This window comes from Petromyzon marinus, chromosome 43, assembly GCF_048934315.1.
Source record: "Petromyzon marinus isolate PM22_M1 ecotype Great Lakes invasive population chromosome 43, UKy_Petmar_22M1.pri1.0, whole genome shotgun sequence".
Taxonomy (NCBI): domain Eukaryota; kingdom Metazoa; phylum Chordata; class Hyperoartia; order Petromyzontiformes; family Petromyzontidae; genus Petromyzon; species Petromyzon marinus.
Genome location: NC_133709.1, coordinates 2,939,133 through 2,953,451, shown reverse-complemented (window position 1 = coordinate 2,953,451; position 14,319 = coordinate 2,939,133). Strand labels below are relative to the sequence as shown.

The 14,319-nt window shown below is 48.2% G+C and overlaps 1 protein-coding gene across 2 annotated transcripts in view; it reads left to right on the top strand.

Moving 5' to 3' along the window:
• Positions 1-14,319, top strand: part of LOC116951403 (protein flightless-1 homolog) — a 32,592-nt gene that overhangs the window by 8,216 nt on the left and 10,057 nt on the right. For both annotated transcript variants that reach the window (XR_004404232.2, XM_032969953.2), the window contains exons 9-21: positions 9-166; positions 464-548; positions 1,111-1,258; positions 2,840-2,982; positions 5,877-6,092; positions 7,161-7,343; positions 8,449-8,531; positions 9,375-9,449; positions 10,280-10,363; positions 10,467-10,638; positions 11,051-11,158; positions 11,980-12,171; positions 13,511-13,732. Coding sequence is in view for 1 of the 2 variants with exons in the window: in XM_032969953.2 (XP_032825844.2) it covers positions 9-166; positions 464-548; positions 1,111-1,258; positions 2,840-2,982; positions 5,877-6,092; positions 7,161-7,343; positions 8,449-8,531; positions 9,375-9,449; positions 10,280-10,363; positions 10,467-10,638; positions 11,051-11,158; positions 11,980-12,171; positions 13,511-13,732 (1,869 nt within the window). In the remaining variant the exon portion in view is untranslated. The remainder of the gene's footprint in view (positions 1-8; positions 167-463; positions 549-1,110; positions 1,259-2,839; positions 2,983-5,876; positions 6,093-7,160; positions 7,344-8,448; positions 8,532-9,374; positions 9,450-10,279; positions 10,364-10,466; positions 10,639-11,050; positions 11,159-11,979; positions 12,172-13,510; positions 13,733-14,319) is intronic.

Sequence of the window (14,319 nt, the reverse complement as noted above, 5' to 3'; positions counted from 1 at the left end):
GTGATCAGATGGCTGTGTGCAAGTTATCCAAACTCAGAAAACTCTTCATCAACTCCAACCGTCTTAACTTTGAGGGCATCCCATCCGGGATTGGCAAACTGCAAAACCTGGAGCAATTTAGTGCCGCCAATAACAGCCTGGAGCTTATCCCAGAAGGCCTCTGCAGGTGAGGCCTCCAAAAGAGAGATATTAACTGAAAATATGGAGATTTGTGAAATATCTGCAAATGCTTAATGATGACCCAACTTGCCAATGGGACTGTTTGAAATGGAAAGCTTTTTTTAAGATTCGACGATGAACGGAGATTGCATGTGGAAGAGGATGTCTTAGCTTTACCAACTTATTATAGAGTTTCAGCTTTCGTTCAGCATCGTCAGCTCGCCTAATGAAGATTCAGGATGATCCTACAAAGTTATTGTTCCACTGTATGTGCTGGAAAATTGTCAATCGTTTTTGTTTTTAGGTGCAGAAAACTGAAGAAACTTATTTTGAATAAAAACTGCCTCGTCACGCTGCCTGAAACGGTCCACTTCTTACGTCTGCTTGAGGTATGATTGGGACACCAAATGCCTTTGTTCACTGCTGATTCTAAACTTGATGAGTGTAGTGTTAATTGGTGCTGATGCTGATGTTCACGAATCCGATCGCTAAACATATTTCGACAGGGCCCTGTACTTGTACACCGTTTCCTAAACAAGACGGCACATTTTGATTTAAAGCTTTCATGACTGCAGTAATTCATATTCTTAGTTTTTCCGGTAAAGTCACGTTGAAGAGAAACAACAAAATAATAAAATATATATAAAACAATAAAAAAATTCTCACGACGTTTCGACCATAACTCAAACGGTCATCTTCAGGTGTGTTGGTTTGCATAAAAATAAATTTATGCAAACCAACACACATAAATTTATGCAAACCAACACACCTGAAGATGACCGTTTGAGTTATGGTCGAAACGTCGTGAGAATTTTTTTATTGTTTTATATATATTTTATTATTTTGTTGTTTCTCTTCAACGTGACTTTACCGAAAAAACTAAGAATATAAGACGGCACATGTTAGCAGACTCGCTTATTGGACTGGTTTTTCCCTGTTTTGCCATCACAGGTTCTGGATGTGAGGGACAACCCTGAGCTGGTGATGCCCCCTAAGCCAGTGGATCGTTCGGCCGAGTGGTACAACATTGACTTCTCGCTGCAGAACCAGCTCCGTCAGGCCGGGGCATCTGCCGCTGCCGTGGCTGCTGCTGCTGCTGGTGCGTGTTGAGGTCTCCTCTGTGCGTTGTTATCGACGTGCCCTTGCATCTTCGGTGCGTCCCGCGCAACGACGTGGGTGCACTGCCCGGTTATGAGAAAGAACACGTATTGGTGGAATTGCGAATGCCAGTCCATGTCCTTGACACCAGGATACACTGCAGAGTTGATTTGTCTACTGACCATTGAGTTGTCATCCATAATGTATGTACATATGTTGAACTTAATTTTCACTGTATGTAGCCAACCCTGCTAATCATAGATGCTGGGGAAGGACACTAAACTAAACACAAAAAAGCAGTTCTAAAGAAATAATCTTTCAATCTAGATTTGAAAGTGCATAGCTCCAGTGGCTTCCTAATATCAGAAGGAAGAGCATTCCAGATGGCTTCGGAAGTGCATCTGAAAGCATGCGATGCAGTGACCATCTTTGTTCGATGGCCAGCCAAAAGCTTCAGTGGGCTCCGCTGGCAGGCAAGATTGTGCCGGGTGGGTCTTGTAGCTCGCATGCCCAGCCACTGCATGCTTAAGCAGCTTCTGTTTGTCTGAATAGTAGAGACTAAATGGATGCACCTCAGACTAGAGACCAGAATGGCTGATGTGGTACGAGAGGACCTGGAGCTGAGTGGACTTGCTGATGACTGGTACCAGTCGTATCCTCCTATTGAGAAGCCTCATCAAAGATGACACTGGTCAGTTGAAAGTAGCCTTCCTCCTGAAGCAATATGTGAAGCAAGCGGAGGCGTTCACAAACAAGCAGAGTGCCAGGCGGCTTAAAAAAACAGCAAGGTGGCACAGTGGCGAATGCAGCCGGTCCATCTGGCAGTCATTTCAGTTAACTCAATACCTGACTGTGTCCTGTGACCTCCTACCAGTGAGCCTTTTGATACTTCACGTAGCATCAAAGTACATATGGCCTGATACAGGTGGTGTGGTGGCGGCAAGTGGTGGTTATTGTTCGAAGTCTTTTCAGATGTGTGCAGATGTGCTTACATGTCCGTATAGCCATGGCGAATATGAACGCACATCTTTAGTGTCTGAACGTTTGGTATATCTGCTGTGCTTGCTTGTGTTTTATATTTGTCTCTCTGAGTTGTGTTTGTGTGGAAGAATGGTATTCATGGGTCATTACTCCTGTCCGTCCAGGTTGTGAACTCAAATGCGATTTGAATTCAGAACATTTGCAAACTCAAGAATATCGAGAACTTGTTTAATATTTTTGCTCCTTAATATACTCTGAATAAGATTAAATGTTACCCTTGTATTAGCAGATGGGCTTGCTATGAGTGCAGCTTAAATTTGTCTCTTCAAGCGTCGTGGTCCAAATTTGCTGCGGGCAGGTTTAAAATAGTGCCTCATTCCATTTTAAAGTTTGTATGTGCAGCAGGGCGCGTTTGACAGCCTGTGCACACATATATAACGTTTATTAATATTTTGACACTGCCACGTTCAAGTGTTGAGTTGGGCTCAAGCCCATGAGCATTATACACCTCGAGAGTGAAAACCCCATGAATAAAGGGGGGGGTAGGGGGTGGGGGGAGGCCTCACGACTGAGCGTGACCCCTTTCCCCACAATACCACAGTGCCCGGAGGGGGCAGCACCAAAGATGTGATAGCACGCAAGATGCGCCTCCGGAGGCCCCTGGACTCGACAGAGGAGGACCAGGCCAAGCAGGTGCTGCAGGGCATGACAGACGTGGCGCAGGAAAAGAGTCGCCGCATGGACGTGAGTGCCAGGGCCCGGGTGAAAGGTCACGGTTTGGGCGGGCGGGGGGGGGGGGCGGCACTGGGCCAAGGTTTTGCGGCACACTGTCACACGTCCAACGGTGCATCGAATTTAGCGTGAACTTGACACAGTCCATCTGCTCGCCGCTTTGACGTGCCGAAGTGAATGGGCTTATTTGGCTAGGAGGGCATTTACTTGCGTGGACTGAGATGAGGGGGATGCTGTCTTGAACCCGCGATCAGGGAAGCCACTTACTTTCTACCCACTTTGGCCGCAGTTACGGGGTAATCTCATTTCGCTATCGGAGATAACGAGGAGAGAGTATTCCCTTGGTTTCAGCAAGGGGGAGTCCCTGCTTCTTCTCGGATGTGGGCACTCTTCTGTAAAACTTTATATCATTTAGATAAGTGTAAGCTGGGATCTAGTCTGCTTTGTGGATATCACATAAATAAGCCATTGCCTTTGTGCTGTAATCAATACCTGGTGTCAGTTTTCATTTCTCACTCTCGGCTGCCCAAGTGTCAGTGAGCTTTGTCTATGACTTAACGTACCTTATAGCAACGTTCCATTCCAACTCGTTCCTAATACTGTTATGCTGGTAATGTTTCAGACACGGGCGTGTTTGCCAATCCATGCGTTTCCCCTCGCACCTCATTGAGCTTTTCAAAGCACGATGTCTTCCCCGTGGTCTTTGGCCCCGGTTCTGTCGTCTCTGAAACTTCACGGCCCAGCTGGACGAGGCTCAAACGTCACGTTGTGTGAAATCGGCCGTTGAAGAAGCCGAACTGCTAAAAAGGAATAAATAAAAAAAATCCCTGCAAGAAGCGTGGTGTGCGCCTGAGTAACCGAGCCTTGTTTTCATGGCCAAGCCCGCAGCTACCTATGGAACGAAAATATCTTTTTTGTAACACGACCACTTGGCACTGCTCCCCCCTGCCTCCCCCCGGCCGCGGTGGGAATGGGAGGCAGTTAGAGTTACTTTAAGGGCTGCTACCAACGACAGCGCGCCATGCGACCTGCGACCATCGGGCAGACCATGCAGGCATCATAGGAGGTACGGTGGTGTGCATTTGTTTGCTTTCAGAAGAGACTGCCGTTATTTGGCGCGTGACGTTGAGTGAAGTTTTTTTTCGTGCGATTTCGCGCCTCTTACCGTAGTGGTGCTTGGTTAGGTAAGCCATACGGCAGCGAAATGTTGCGTGCTTTTTCTGGTAACTTTTCCGACCCCACAGATGTTTGACGCACAGGCAAAACGGGAATAGGGAAAGGCGGGTTTTGACGCTTTGCGTATTGGCAAGGCGATTAATCTTTTTTGTATTGGAAACTATCGTTAGTTCGTCTTTACTGTTGGATGAGAATGGTTCGATATCAATCCTGAAATGCACCACTTCTTGGCGATGTACAGTGAGTGCCGTGTCCCATTTGTATAGGAATAGGGAAATCCACATGGGGGTTGAAGGCGGTAATGTTACAACGTTGATGTTTTACTGGCCATTCTTGCGTCGTATGGAAATAGCAACATTCACAAGGGTAGATCGAGTTTGGGTAACCAGTCAAGAGCATCATCCTGCGTAACCTGCATCTTGGGTTACATTTATACCCCAGGTCTCCATCGTGTTGACGCTAAGCGAGCTGCTGTTGTCGTACGTGTATCATATGTGCTTTCTCCGTGTGTTGTCACGGTCGTATGCTCTTTTTATTATGCGTCACACACACGTTTTATTGTACATCTTATATAAGGTACAAGGTCGCACATCCGACTCTCTGGGTACTGAGGTATAGGCAGCTGTGCGAAATGGTTAGATATGTGAATATCATTACAACCGTAAAATGACAGTTACACAATGTACAAACATGGGGAAATTCTTTACAGTACATGGGAGGTCATCCAATGTTCTCGAGGTTAAGAATACATTACCGTGTCAAAAGGTACCGTGTACAAATACTGCACCGGCTGTGGGAGGGTCATTGGCCGGGGTAGAAATGTGACGGTCGGACACGTGACATTCTACTGTACGTTCTTTGTGCACACTTTAGACAACAGTCCCGATCCAACACATCGGTGCCAACCAATCAACATTCGTGACTCTTGTAAGCTCGTGCTGCGCTAGAGATTCGTCGTCCCATTTGTTGTGCCGACCGTAATTGGTTATTGCTGAAACGTTATCTCCGTGACGTGACCCAGTGCCAGCGCGTTCTTCGCTTGTTGCAGAGGTGTCGCGGTTTCAATGTGGCAGGTCGCCCTGGTAAATAACCGTAGAAATACGGGTCGGCTACCTCACAGGTGGATATCAAAGATCCTGTGATACCATGCGAAAAGAGAGTAGGCCATTGCGTCTTCACACACCTGATAGGCTTACGGTACTGACATCACATTTACTCTAAAATAAAGACCAAAACAGGACTTCTTCACAATTATGGCGTTCGCCTGACGCAGCTCGTTGTAATCACTAGCGAAACGTCGTTCTCGAATTAGCGAATGTTGTGGATGTACTCTCCAACACACCGATGTGCTGAAGTTGTAACTAATTGGCACGTTTTGTTTACTTGACAAACATTACAAATTGGCTGTGTTGGGTGGTGGCGGGTTTAACGACACATTTATATTTACGTGATCTGACCCAAAAAAAAAACCCTCATTATGCATCGTGAGCCAGCATCATGATCCAAGTTAGAAAAACGATGAGAAAATTACCCAAATGGGATTACAAATAGCAACATCTCCCCCCCCCCCCCCCACTACTGCGAAACATAGCTAGTGCCTTCCTGATTATCCCTTGTGCGCTCGTAAGGTGTACCGCGACAATGTCACACACGCAAGCACCCGAACATTTATCGTCAAAGACAGGCTGACGAGAGGACGGTCGCTACTGTGTCTCTGCTGTGGAGCGCAGCAGGAGATGGGCGAGCTGGGTTGCTCGGACCTGAAGGCGCGGCGATGGGACGAGGGGCTGGAGAAGCCGCAGATCGACTACTCCAACCTCTTTGTCGAGGGCGTGGGCGGCCGTCCCGGTGTGGAAATGTGGCAGATCGACAACTTTTACCCGACGCCCGTGGACGACAACATGCACGGGAAGTTCTACGAGGCCGACTGCTACATTGTGCTCAAGGTGAGTGGCGGCAGGCAGCCTGCTCCTCTGTGGTCCCATCGGTATCAGCTGCACATCTCAGTGGCAGTTTGGACAAAGGGGAGGCCCTGTAGCTAAGAAAAAGGGATTGTTTTTTGGAATTGAGTGTACAAGGGAATGGGGTGGGGGGGGAGGCGTTGGAGCGGCGGTGTTGCAAGCTAGCGTGTACCGCGCTACGATCCCGGCGTCCTGGGGTTCGATTCCCGGCCACGGCTAATGTTAGTCTGTCGAGAGAGATATTTGACCTTATTGTGACTCCCTTCCTACCACCCCATCACCAACCAACCTGCATTAACAAACAACGCCACTGTTTCATGCGAGGTTGACATACAACCCCATGACCGACGTAGCATTGAGGGATACCTTCAGTAGTGGATTTGACAAAGTGCTGGAAATAACTGTAAATGTTTAGGTTTATCAATTAAACTACCACACAACGATATAGTCCTGCATAACATGACTGCTTTTGGAACTGCTTTTTGTGTTTAGTTTGTTGTTATTTCCCCCGCACCTCTGATTAGCACGGTTGTCTACGTATGGCGCAAAAGAAGTTCAACATACATGCGTAAAACATCTCGCTGAGTCTTTACGGCAAACTCCCGCTTTAGCACTGGCATGCAGTGTTTTGAAAGGCAAGAAGCCGATCAATCTGCTGTCGTGGTAGAAAGCATCCCAGGAAGCCAGCATGCAAGCCAGCCTCCAGGAAAGCCTTGCACTTCAGTCGTCTTCTTTTGCGCGGCTGATGTTGATGCGGAGCAACAACTTCAATTTCACATTCACGTGGTCAAGCTCGACAACCGCAGCCAGAGCAGCGGAGTTTATTGCCGCGATGTCTCATTGGTATTTGTGGAATCGGGCATTGCGTATGGTATGGTATGTTCTGGATTGACCACAGTCGCGCACTGGAGAGGTTTTTTTTTTATTTAACGATGACAGAGAGAAGAGAGAGAGCGGGGGGGGGGGGAGTGGGGCGAGTCAGTCGGTTGGACGTGGTGGGTGGCGAGAAATGCCGCGAGGCTTTTTGAATGGCCGAGTCGACGTCTGCCGCAGACGTTCTCGTCGCGCGAGGTGTCGGACCAGGCGTGGCAGATCTTCTACTGGATCGGCGGCGAGTGCACGCTCGACAAGAAGGCGTGCGCCGCCATCCACGCCGTCAACCTGCGCAACTTCCTCGGCGCCAAGTGCCGCACGCTGCGCGAGGAGATGGGCGAAGAGAGCCCCGAATTCTGCACCGTACGTCCGCGTGCCCTCTCGACGTTTCGCTTCGCCGTCGCGTTGCCGCCTCGTGCGGGGCCGCGGGGCAAAGGCGTGGAAGCGCCCGCATGCAAAATTCATTTAACAGGGGAGGTGTGGTCCCCCACAGGGCCTTCAGAACCAAACCCATGCCCTAGCAACCCTGCAGGCCCTCCAGACTGCTGTCCATAAACTTGTATATAGGGCACGGATTGAAGATAACAAATTACATTCATTTATCCCTGAGTGTTGAGACTTTTTTTTCCAGGAGGGTTTTGCATTGGTTTGGTCGGCAACTACCGTCAATGATACTTTGGCATGTGGTAGGAAACCAGAGTACGCAGGGAAATCCATTAATTAATGAATTCATTCGAGGGGTCACGTTTAAAGCTCTGCACAAATGCATTTAGTCCGTTGCTGAATTTGGAACTCCAGCCGTCCTCGCAGACCAAGCCCTAAAACGCCTGCCATTTCCCAGGCAGTCAACCATCCAATTACTAACCAAATGGAAAACTCTGCTTAGCTTATTATGTCTGATGAGAGCTGGTGTATGCAGGGTGAATTTATTTGCAAGCGCAAAGGCAGCAACTGTCCTAAAGATTAACTGAACTGAGTGTACTTTTGTATTTCTGTCCACGTGCTAATTGAGTGGGAATGGACAGATTATAAATAGCCAGAGCGATGCATGCACACGGAATTCCACGTGGAAATTATCTGTAATTGTTTTCCCTTGGCTCTGCTGTTGATATTCGTGTGGTCCAACCATTTCCAACAGTCTATAATGTTACAATCATCATCGTCGTCATCAGTGATGATCAATCCACTGCTGGATGAAGGCCTCACCAGTAACAATGCACCTTGCACCAGCACACAAATTATATTTCATCAAAGATCATTGGGAACTGAATCGTGAGAAATGCAGAGTCCAACCAACCACGTGAATAAGTGGAGTTTAACAAAGGTTTTTTTTCCTGGCCATGGTCCGCATACAATCAGTCAGTCGGACTTCAGAAAAGAGGAATGCATATTGGAGTACGTGCGTTTATAACATGGTACATAAAGACGGCCTATTGTATCGTGTTTTTTTGCTTGTTTTCTTTTGAAGGTGTTTGACAACAAGCTGGCTTACATCGAGGGGGGCAGCCCCAGTGGCTTCTTCACGGTGGAAGAGACCGTCTATGTGACCCGGTACTGAGCCGAATTATTTCTCAAACGAATGAATATAGTGCCATTCACAATGATACAATTGTCACATCATAGCTGTATTTACTTCTTCACTGCCTACATTGTTTTGTTTTCTTCTTTGGTTCTTTCGGTAAAGTCACGTAGAATGAGAATAAAATAATAAATTGATAAAATAAAATAACACAATAAAATTCTCACGACGTTTCGGCCACAACACAAGCGGCCTTCATCAGGTGAAGGGACGAGACTGTCTGGAGGACAGCGCTGGAGCGAGCTGATGAAGGCCGCTTGTGTTGTGGCCGAAACGTCGTGAGAATTTTATTGTGTTATTTTATTAATTTATTTTTTTATTCTCATTCTACGTGACTTTACCGAAAGAACCAAAGAAGATGAATCCTTGCAGTCACGAAAGCTTTAAATCGAAATGTTTTGTTTTAATTTTGGATTTTTTTAATGTACATTTGGATGCTGAATTTAACACTTTCCAAACAAGATTGAAAACGTAAATGAATTTAGCTCTGCCCGTCTGTGTCTGTCCATAGATTAGGGTCAGCACAGTAACACTTGCAAAGATTAATTATCCAACAGTAACTAAATGCTTTATATAAAGATGTGTTGCTATTAGTGACGTAACCTCGAGAGAATTTGCCAAATTGGTCAAAAGGCTGCCCAAAACTTGATGATTAATACCAGCACTGAAAATCCGTGGCGGCCAAGGACGTGACGTCATGAGTGTGACGTCATCTCTCTACGGCATAAGTCATCTGCACAACCCCCCACTCCCCGACGATGTCATCACATGTGACTGCAAAAAATAAAAGCATCGTTTGTGCACCGCGTGCGCAGCATGTACCGTTGTTACGGAAAGAAGAACATCAAGCTGGAGCCAGTTCCTTTGACGGGAAGCTGCCTAGACCCAAGGTGAGGTGCACTGTGGGAGCCACACTATGATTGAGTGCCCTGGCAAATTCCGCCTTGAGGTTGTCAAGGCGAACAATTCAAATGCTGTTGCCAGGCTCCTGATCCCCTGACGGAAATGAAACCACATCATCCCAATGCTTCAATCCCTCCACTGGCTCTTAATCCAATCCCGGCTCCATTTCTAGGTCGCATACACGGTCCACAAGATCCTCCATGGACTTGCCCCTGCCTACCTCTCACCTCTCATCTCAGTCTACTCCCCTCCACGCACTCTCCTACCTCTCATCTCACTCTACTCCCGTCCACGCACTCTCCTACCTCTCCCTTCTCATCTCACTCTACTCCCCTCCACGCACTGTCCTACCTCTCTCCTCTCATCTCACTCTACTCCCATCCACACACTCTCCTACCTCTCCCCTCTCATCTTACTCTGCCAACCAAGGCTTTCTGTCGAAGCCCACATGCCACATTTACCCAATGGGAGGTTGCTCATTTTCCTTTGCTGCGCCCACAGTCTGAAACTGCCTTCCCAGCCATTCCCAACCGTCCCATAAACTCTCCCTGCCCTTATTTTAAGTCCAGCCTCACACACCTTCATTTTTTCCTCTGCCTTAAATCACTGCCTCTGTCGGAAAAGTAATACAATAATTATGTTTCCGTATAGTGTTTTGAGATGCAGGGGTATTTCAGTCACCCATGAGACATGATTCATTCTGGTCGAAGTAAAATGTTGTACGCGAGTAGGCTTTGTGAATCCGTAGTCGTGCACATTTTACAAAGAGCGATATGTATAATTACACAAAAATTGTAACCCTCTTGCCCTGCCATAGGTTTGTGTTTATGCTGGATAAAGGACTCACGATTTACATCTGGAAGGGACTGTACGCCAAACTTGGAGCCAAAACTAAGGCCAGGTAATCGAGGCTTATTCAGTTAATGTTTGAAACAATTATCATTAAAAATATATATGTGTTTTACAGATACAGCAAATGACCAAGTGCTTGTGCCTACTGTTAGGCTTTTTGCAGAGAAGATCAACAAAAACGAGCGCAAAGGACACGCGGCGATCGAAGTTCTGGTGCAGAACCATGAACCGGCTGAGTTTTGGGACATCCTGGGAGGGCAGCCCGAAGAGATCAAGTGCCATGTGCCCAAGGACTTTAGCCCTCCGCGGCCAAAACTTTACAAGGTGAACCCTTGGCACTCTGGCCTGTGAGGGGCCACCACCACCACACTCACGGAGAGACCTTGGCACAGCGGTGATCGATGCGTCATGTGCGCATGTGCGTGCGCGTGTGTGTGTGCGCGTGTGTATGTGTGTGTGCACGTAGGTGGGGAGAGGTAGTGTAGCGGTTAGCCCGCTGCCCTATGAACCCGGCGACCCGAGTTCGATTCCCGCTCAATGCCAACACCAGTGATGATTATCTTAACTGGTCCTGGGCCTCCTCTAGGTTGACTCAGCCTCAAATCAATACCTGGTGTTGTGTGTAAATATTGCCTCGTCTGCCGTGCGGCGTTCATAGGTGCTCGCTAACAGCACTTGCCCCAACAGTCTGTTAAGGTTAAATGGGGGGGATCTTTGTCTATGTCTTTGCGTATAGGTGGGGTTAGGACTTGGATACCTGGAGCTTCCGCAGGTGAACTACCGCTTGTCGGTGGAACACGCCGACACCAAACTCACCAGAGATCTGGTGCCCGATCAAAGGCTGGTAAGTGTACGGTTAGAACGGCGACTTATGTTCAAGTGAAGCTTCGGTTTTAAGACGTGGGGTTTGGTGATATGCATGTGTGTATGTGACTGCCAAGTCTGCCAGTACGGGGCAGCGTTGCGATGTAGTTCTTTTTCTTTCTCCAAATTAAATAACTTGAAAGTAATTTGTAACATTTGGTAAGTTTGGACTGTGATGCCAGCACACATGGCCTACTTCCTTCTCGAAGAGCATCACGGGGTCTTTGACGTCCGCTGTGAAGCAGACGGCGCGTGTTTTCTGGTCAATACTCCTGCAGTATTAGCCAGGGCGGCCACTGGGCTCGAACCGCGAGCCTTTCAAACAAGTGGCCAATACTCGACCAGAATCATAATCTTTATTTAGACTGGAGGAGGAATCCGATGAGCTATGAAGCTCTTTTTCACAGATGTCCCAGTATGGGGCGGGTCAGCGAGTTACAGCAGCAGAAAATACAAAGACACTTTAAGGAGCGCGAAATAGAGAAATAGGTAAGGAAGTCCCTAAATGTAAATAAATAATCGATACATTTATTATGTAAATCATATTTATCACACAAAAAAACTAAAAGTACTTTTACATTACCGGGTAAGGCCCACTGAGCTATCAAGCTTAGGGCAAAGCAGAAAAAAACTACAACAATAAAACAGTCCAAGACAACACCAACACAGTCCCTCAATAAATTACCACATTAAGTTTGAACCGTGGGCGCAAGTTCACGCTCTCTCTCTCTCTGGAGAGAGAGAGAGCGTGACGTAAACGGAAGTGAACCCTGAGCGGAGGCCGGTTCCCCGTGCACGCAGGTGCAGAGCCTGCTGGACACGCACGGCGTCTACATCCTGGACTGCGCGTCCGACGTGTTCGTGTGGATCGGACGGCGCTCCCCGCGCCTGGTGCGTGCTGCGGCCGGCAAGCTGGCGCAGGAGCTGTGCAGCCTCGTACAGCGGCCTGCACACGCGGTGGTGACGCGCAGCCTGGAGAGCACGGAGACGCAGGTACGGGGGGGTGGGGGGCCTGCTCGCCCGTCGCAGGCAGCTACGTTGCTATCGCGCATCGCCGTCATGCGTCGCTACATAGCTATAATGCTTTGCAACGTCACTCATGTGCATCACTGTCACGCAACTTTTTCACGCATTTCTATCGTGCATCTCTTATCACGCACCTCTCACGTATCACGAGCAAGCATTGCTACATCACTAACATGCATCGCGATCATGCATCACTACATCCCTGCCGTGCGTCGCTACGTCACTATCACGCATCGTTGTCATGCATTGCTACATCACTATGTAACTACATCGCTATGTAGCAATGCTCTATGCCCTATGCAGGACGCCGCGGTGGCGAGTTAACTCCCTCGCCTGGTATGCAGGAGGTCGATCAAGACCCTGACGCCTGTATATTTGGAGTTTGCATGTTCTCCACGTGGTCGTGTGGATTTTTCTCCAGGTCCTCCGGTGTTTCCCTCCACATTTAGAAACATGAGTTGAGAGTATTTGGCTGCTAGACATGTATACATGATAAGCCACTTCATTGGGCTATCATTTGTGACCAGGTCGCTTAAAAAAAAAGAGCTATATAGCTCAGTGGGCCTTACCTGGTAAAAAAAAATTGATTTAATTCTAGTTTTATCTGTCATGCATCGCTACATCATGCATCGCTACTTCACGCATCGCTACATCACGCATCGCTACATCACGCATCGCTACATCATGCATCGCTACATCATGCATCGCTATCATGTATTCATGTAACACGAGCATGCGATGTAGCTTGATAGCTTTGGCCTGCATCGTAGAACATAGTGGCAACCTCATAAACCCAGACACGCGCATAAAATGTGTGGGACTCTCAAATGACCAATTTCAGTTTCAGAGGACTGAGTCGACACCTACACAGACCACCTGCATTCAATCCTTGGTTTCCGATTTTAAGAACAGCAGGTTAACCCATCTCGACCCGGCCACCAAAGCCATATTGAAATGAATTACAGTTCTACGAAGCATAATAAAGCAAGGGCACTTGCTTGAATATCATTGGTCATCTTTGCAGCGGCTTTTGGCTAGCTATCGAACAAAGACGGCAAATTCATCACGCGCTTTTAGATACGCTTCTGCGGCCGTCTGAAACGCTCTTCCGATATTAGAACTACTTTTTGTGTTTAGTTCGTTCTCCTTCCCGCGGTTGGCTACGTACGGTGCGAAAGAAGTTCAACATACGTAGCGGCCGTGACACCCGCGTATCGACGTGTGAGATGCTCGACTTGTACGGCACGCGCTTGTGAAATAAACAGACAACACTCTTGACTGGGTTTTTTTTTTGTTTGCCCCGCAGGTGTTCAAGTCAAAGTTCAAGAACTGGGACGACGTGCTGAAGGTGGACTACACGCAGAGCGCCGAGAGCATGAGGCGCGTCGAGGCCCCCACACCAACGTTGACCACAACAACGGTGGCCGGCGACGAGGTGGACACCGCCGACCCCAAGAAGGAGAAGCAGATGAAGGCCGACCTCTCCGCTCTCTTCCTGCCCCGCCAGGCGCCCATGCCTTTCACCGAGGTCAAGCAGCAGTTCCCAGGCTCACCGGCCCTCTCGCTCGCTCGCTCACTCTCACTCGCTCGCTCACTCTCGCTCACTCACTCACTCTATCTCTCTCTCTCACTCACACTCACTCTCTCGCTCCCTCTCACTCAATCTCTCACTCACTCTCGCTCTCTCACTCACTCTCGCTCTCTCACTCACTCTCTCACTCTTTCACTCACTCTCTCTATTGCTCTCGCTCACTCTTGCTCACTCACTCTCTTGCTCTCTCACTCACTCTCTCACTCACTCTTTCACTCACTCTATTTTTCTCACTCTCGCTCACTCACTCTATCTCTCTCTCTCACTCACACTCACTCTCTCGCTCCCTCTCACTCAATCTCTCACTCACTCTCGCGCTCTCATTCACTCTCTCACTCACCCTCTCTATTGTTCTCGCTCACTCTCGCTCACTCACTCTCTCGCTCTCTCACTCACTCTCTCACTCTATTTTTCTCACTCACTCTCTCTATTGCTCTCACTCACTCTTTCACTCACTCTCTCGCTCTCTCTCACTCAATCTCTCTCTCACTCTCTGTCTCTATCACTCTCACTCACACACTCAT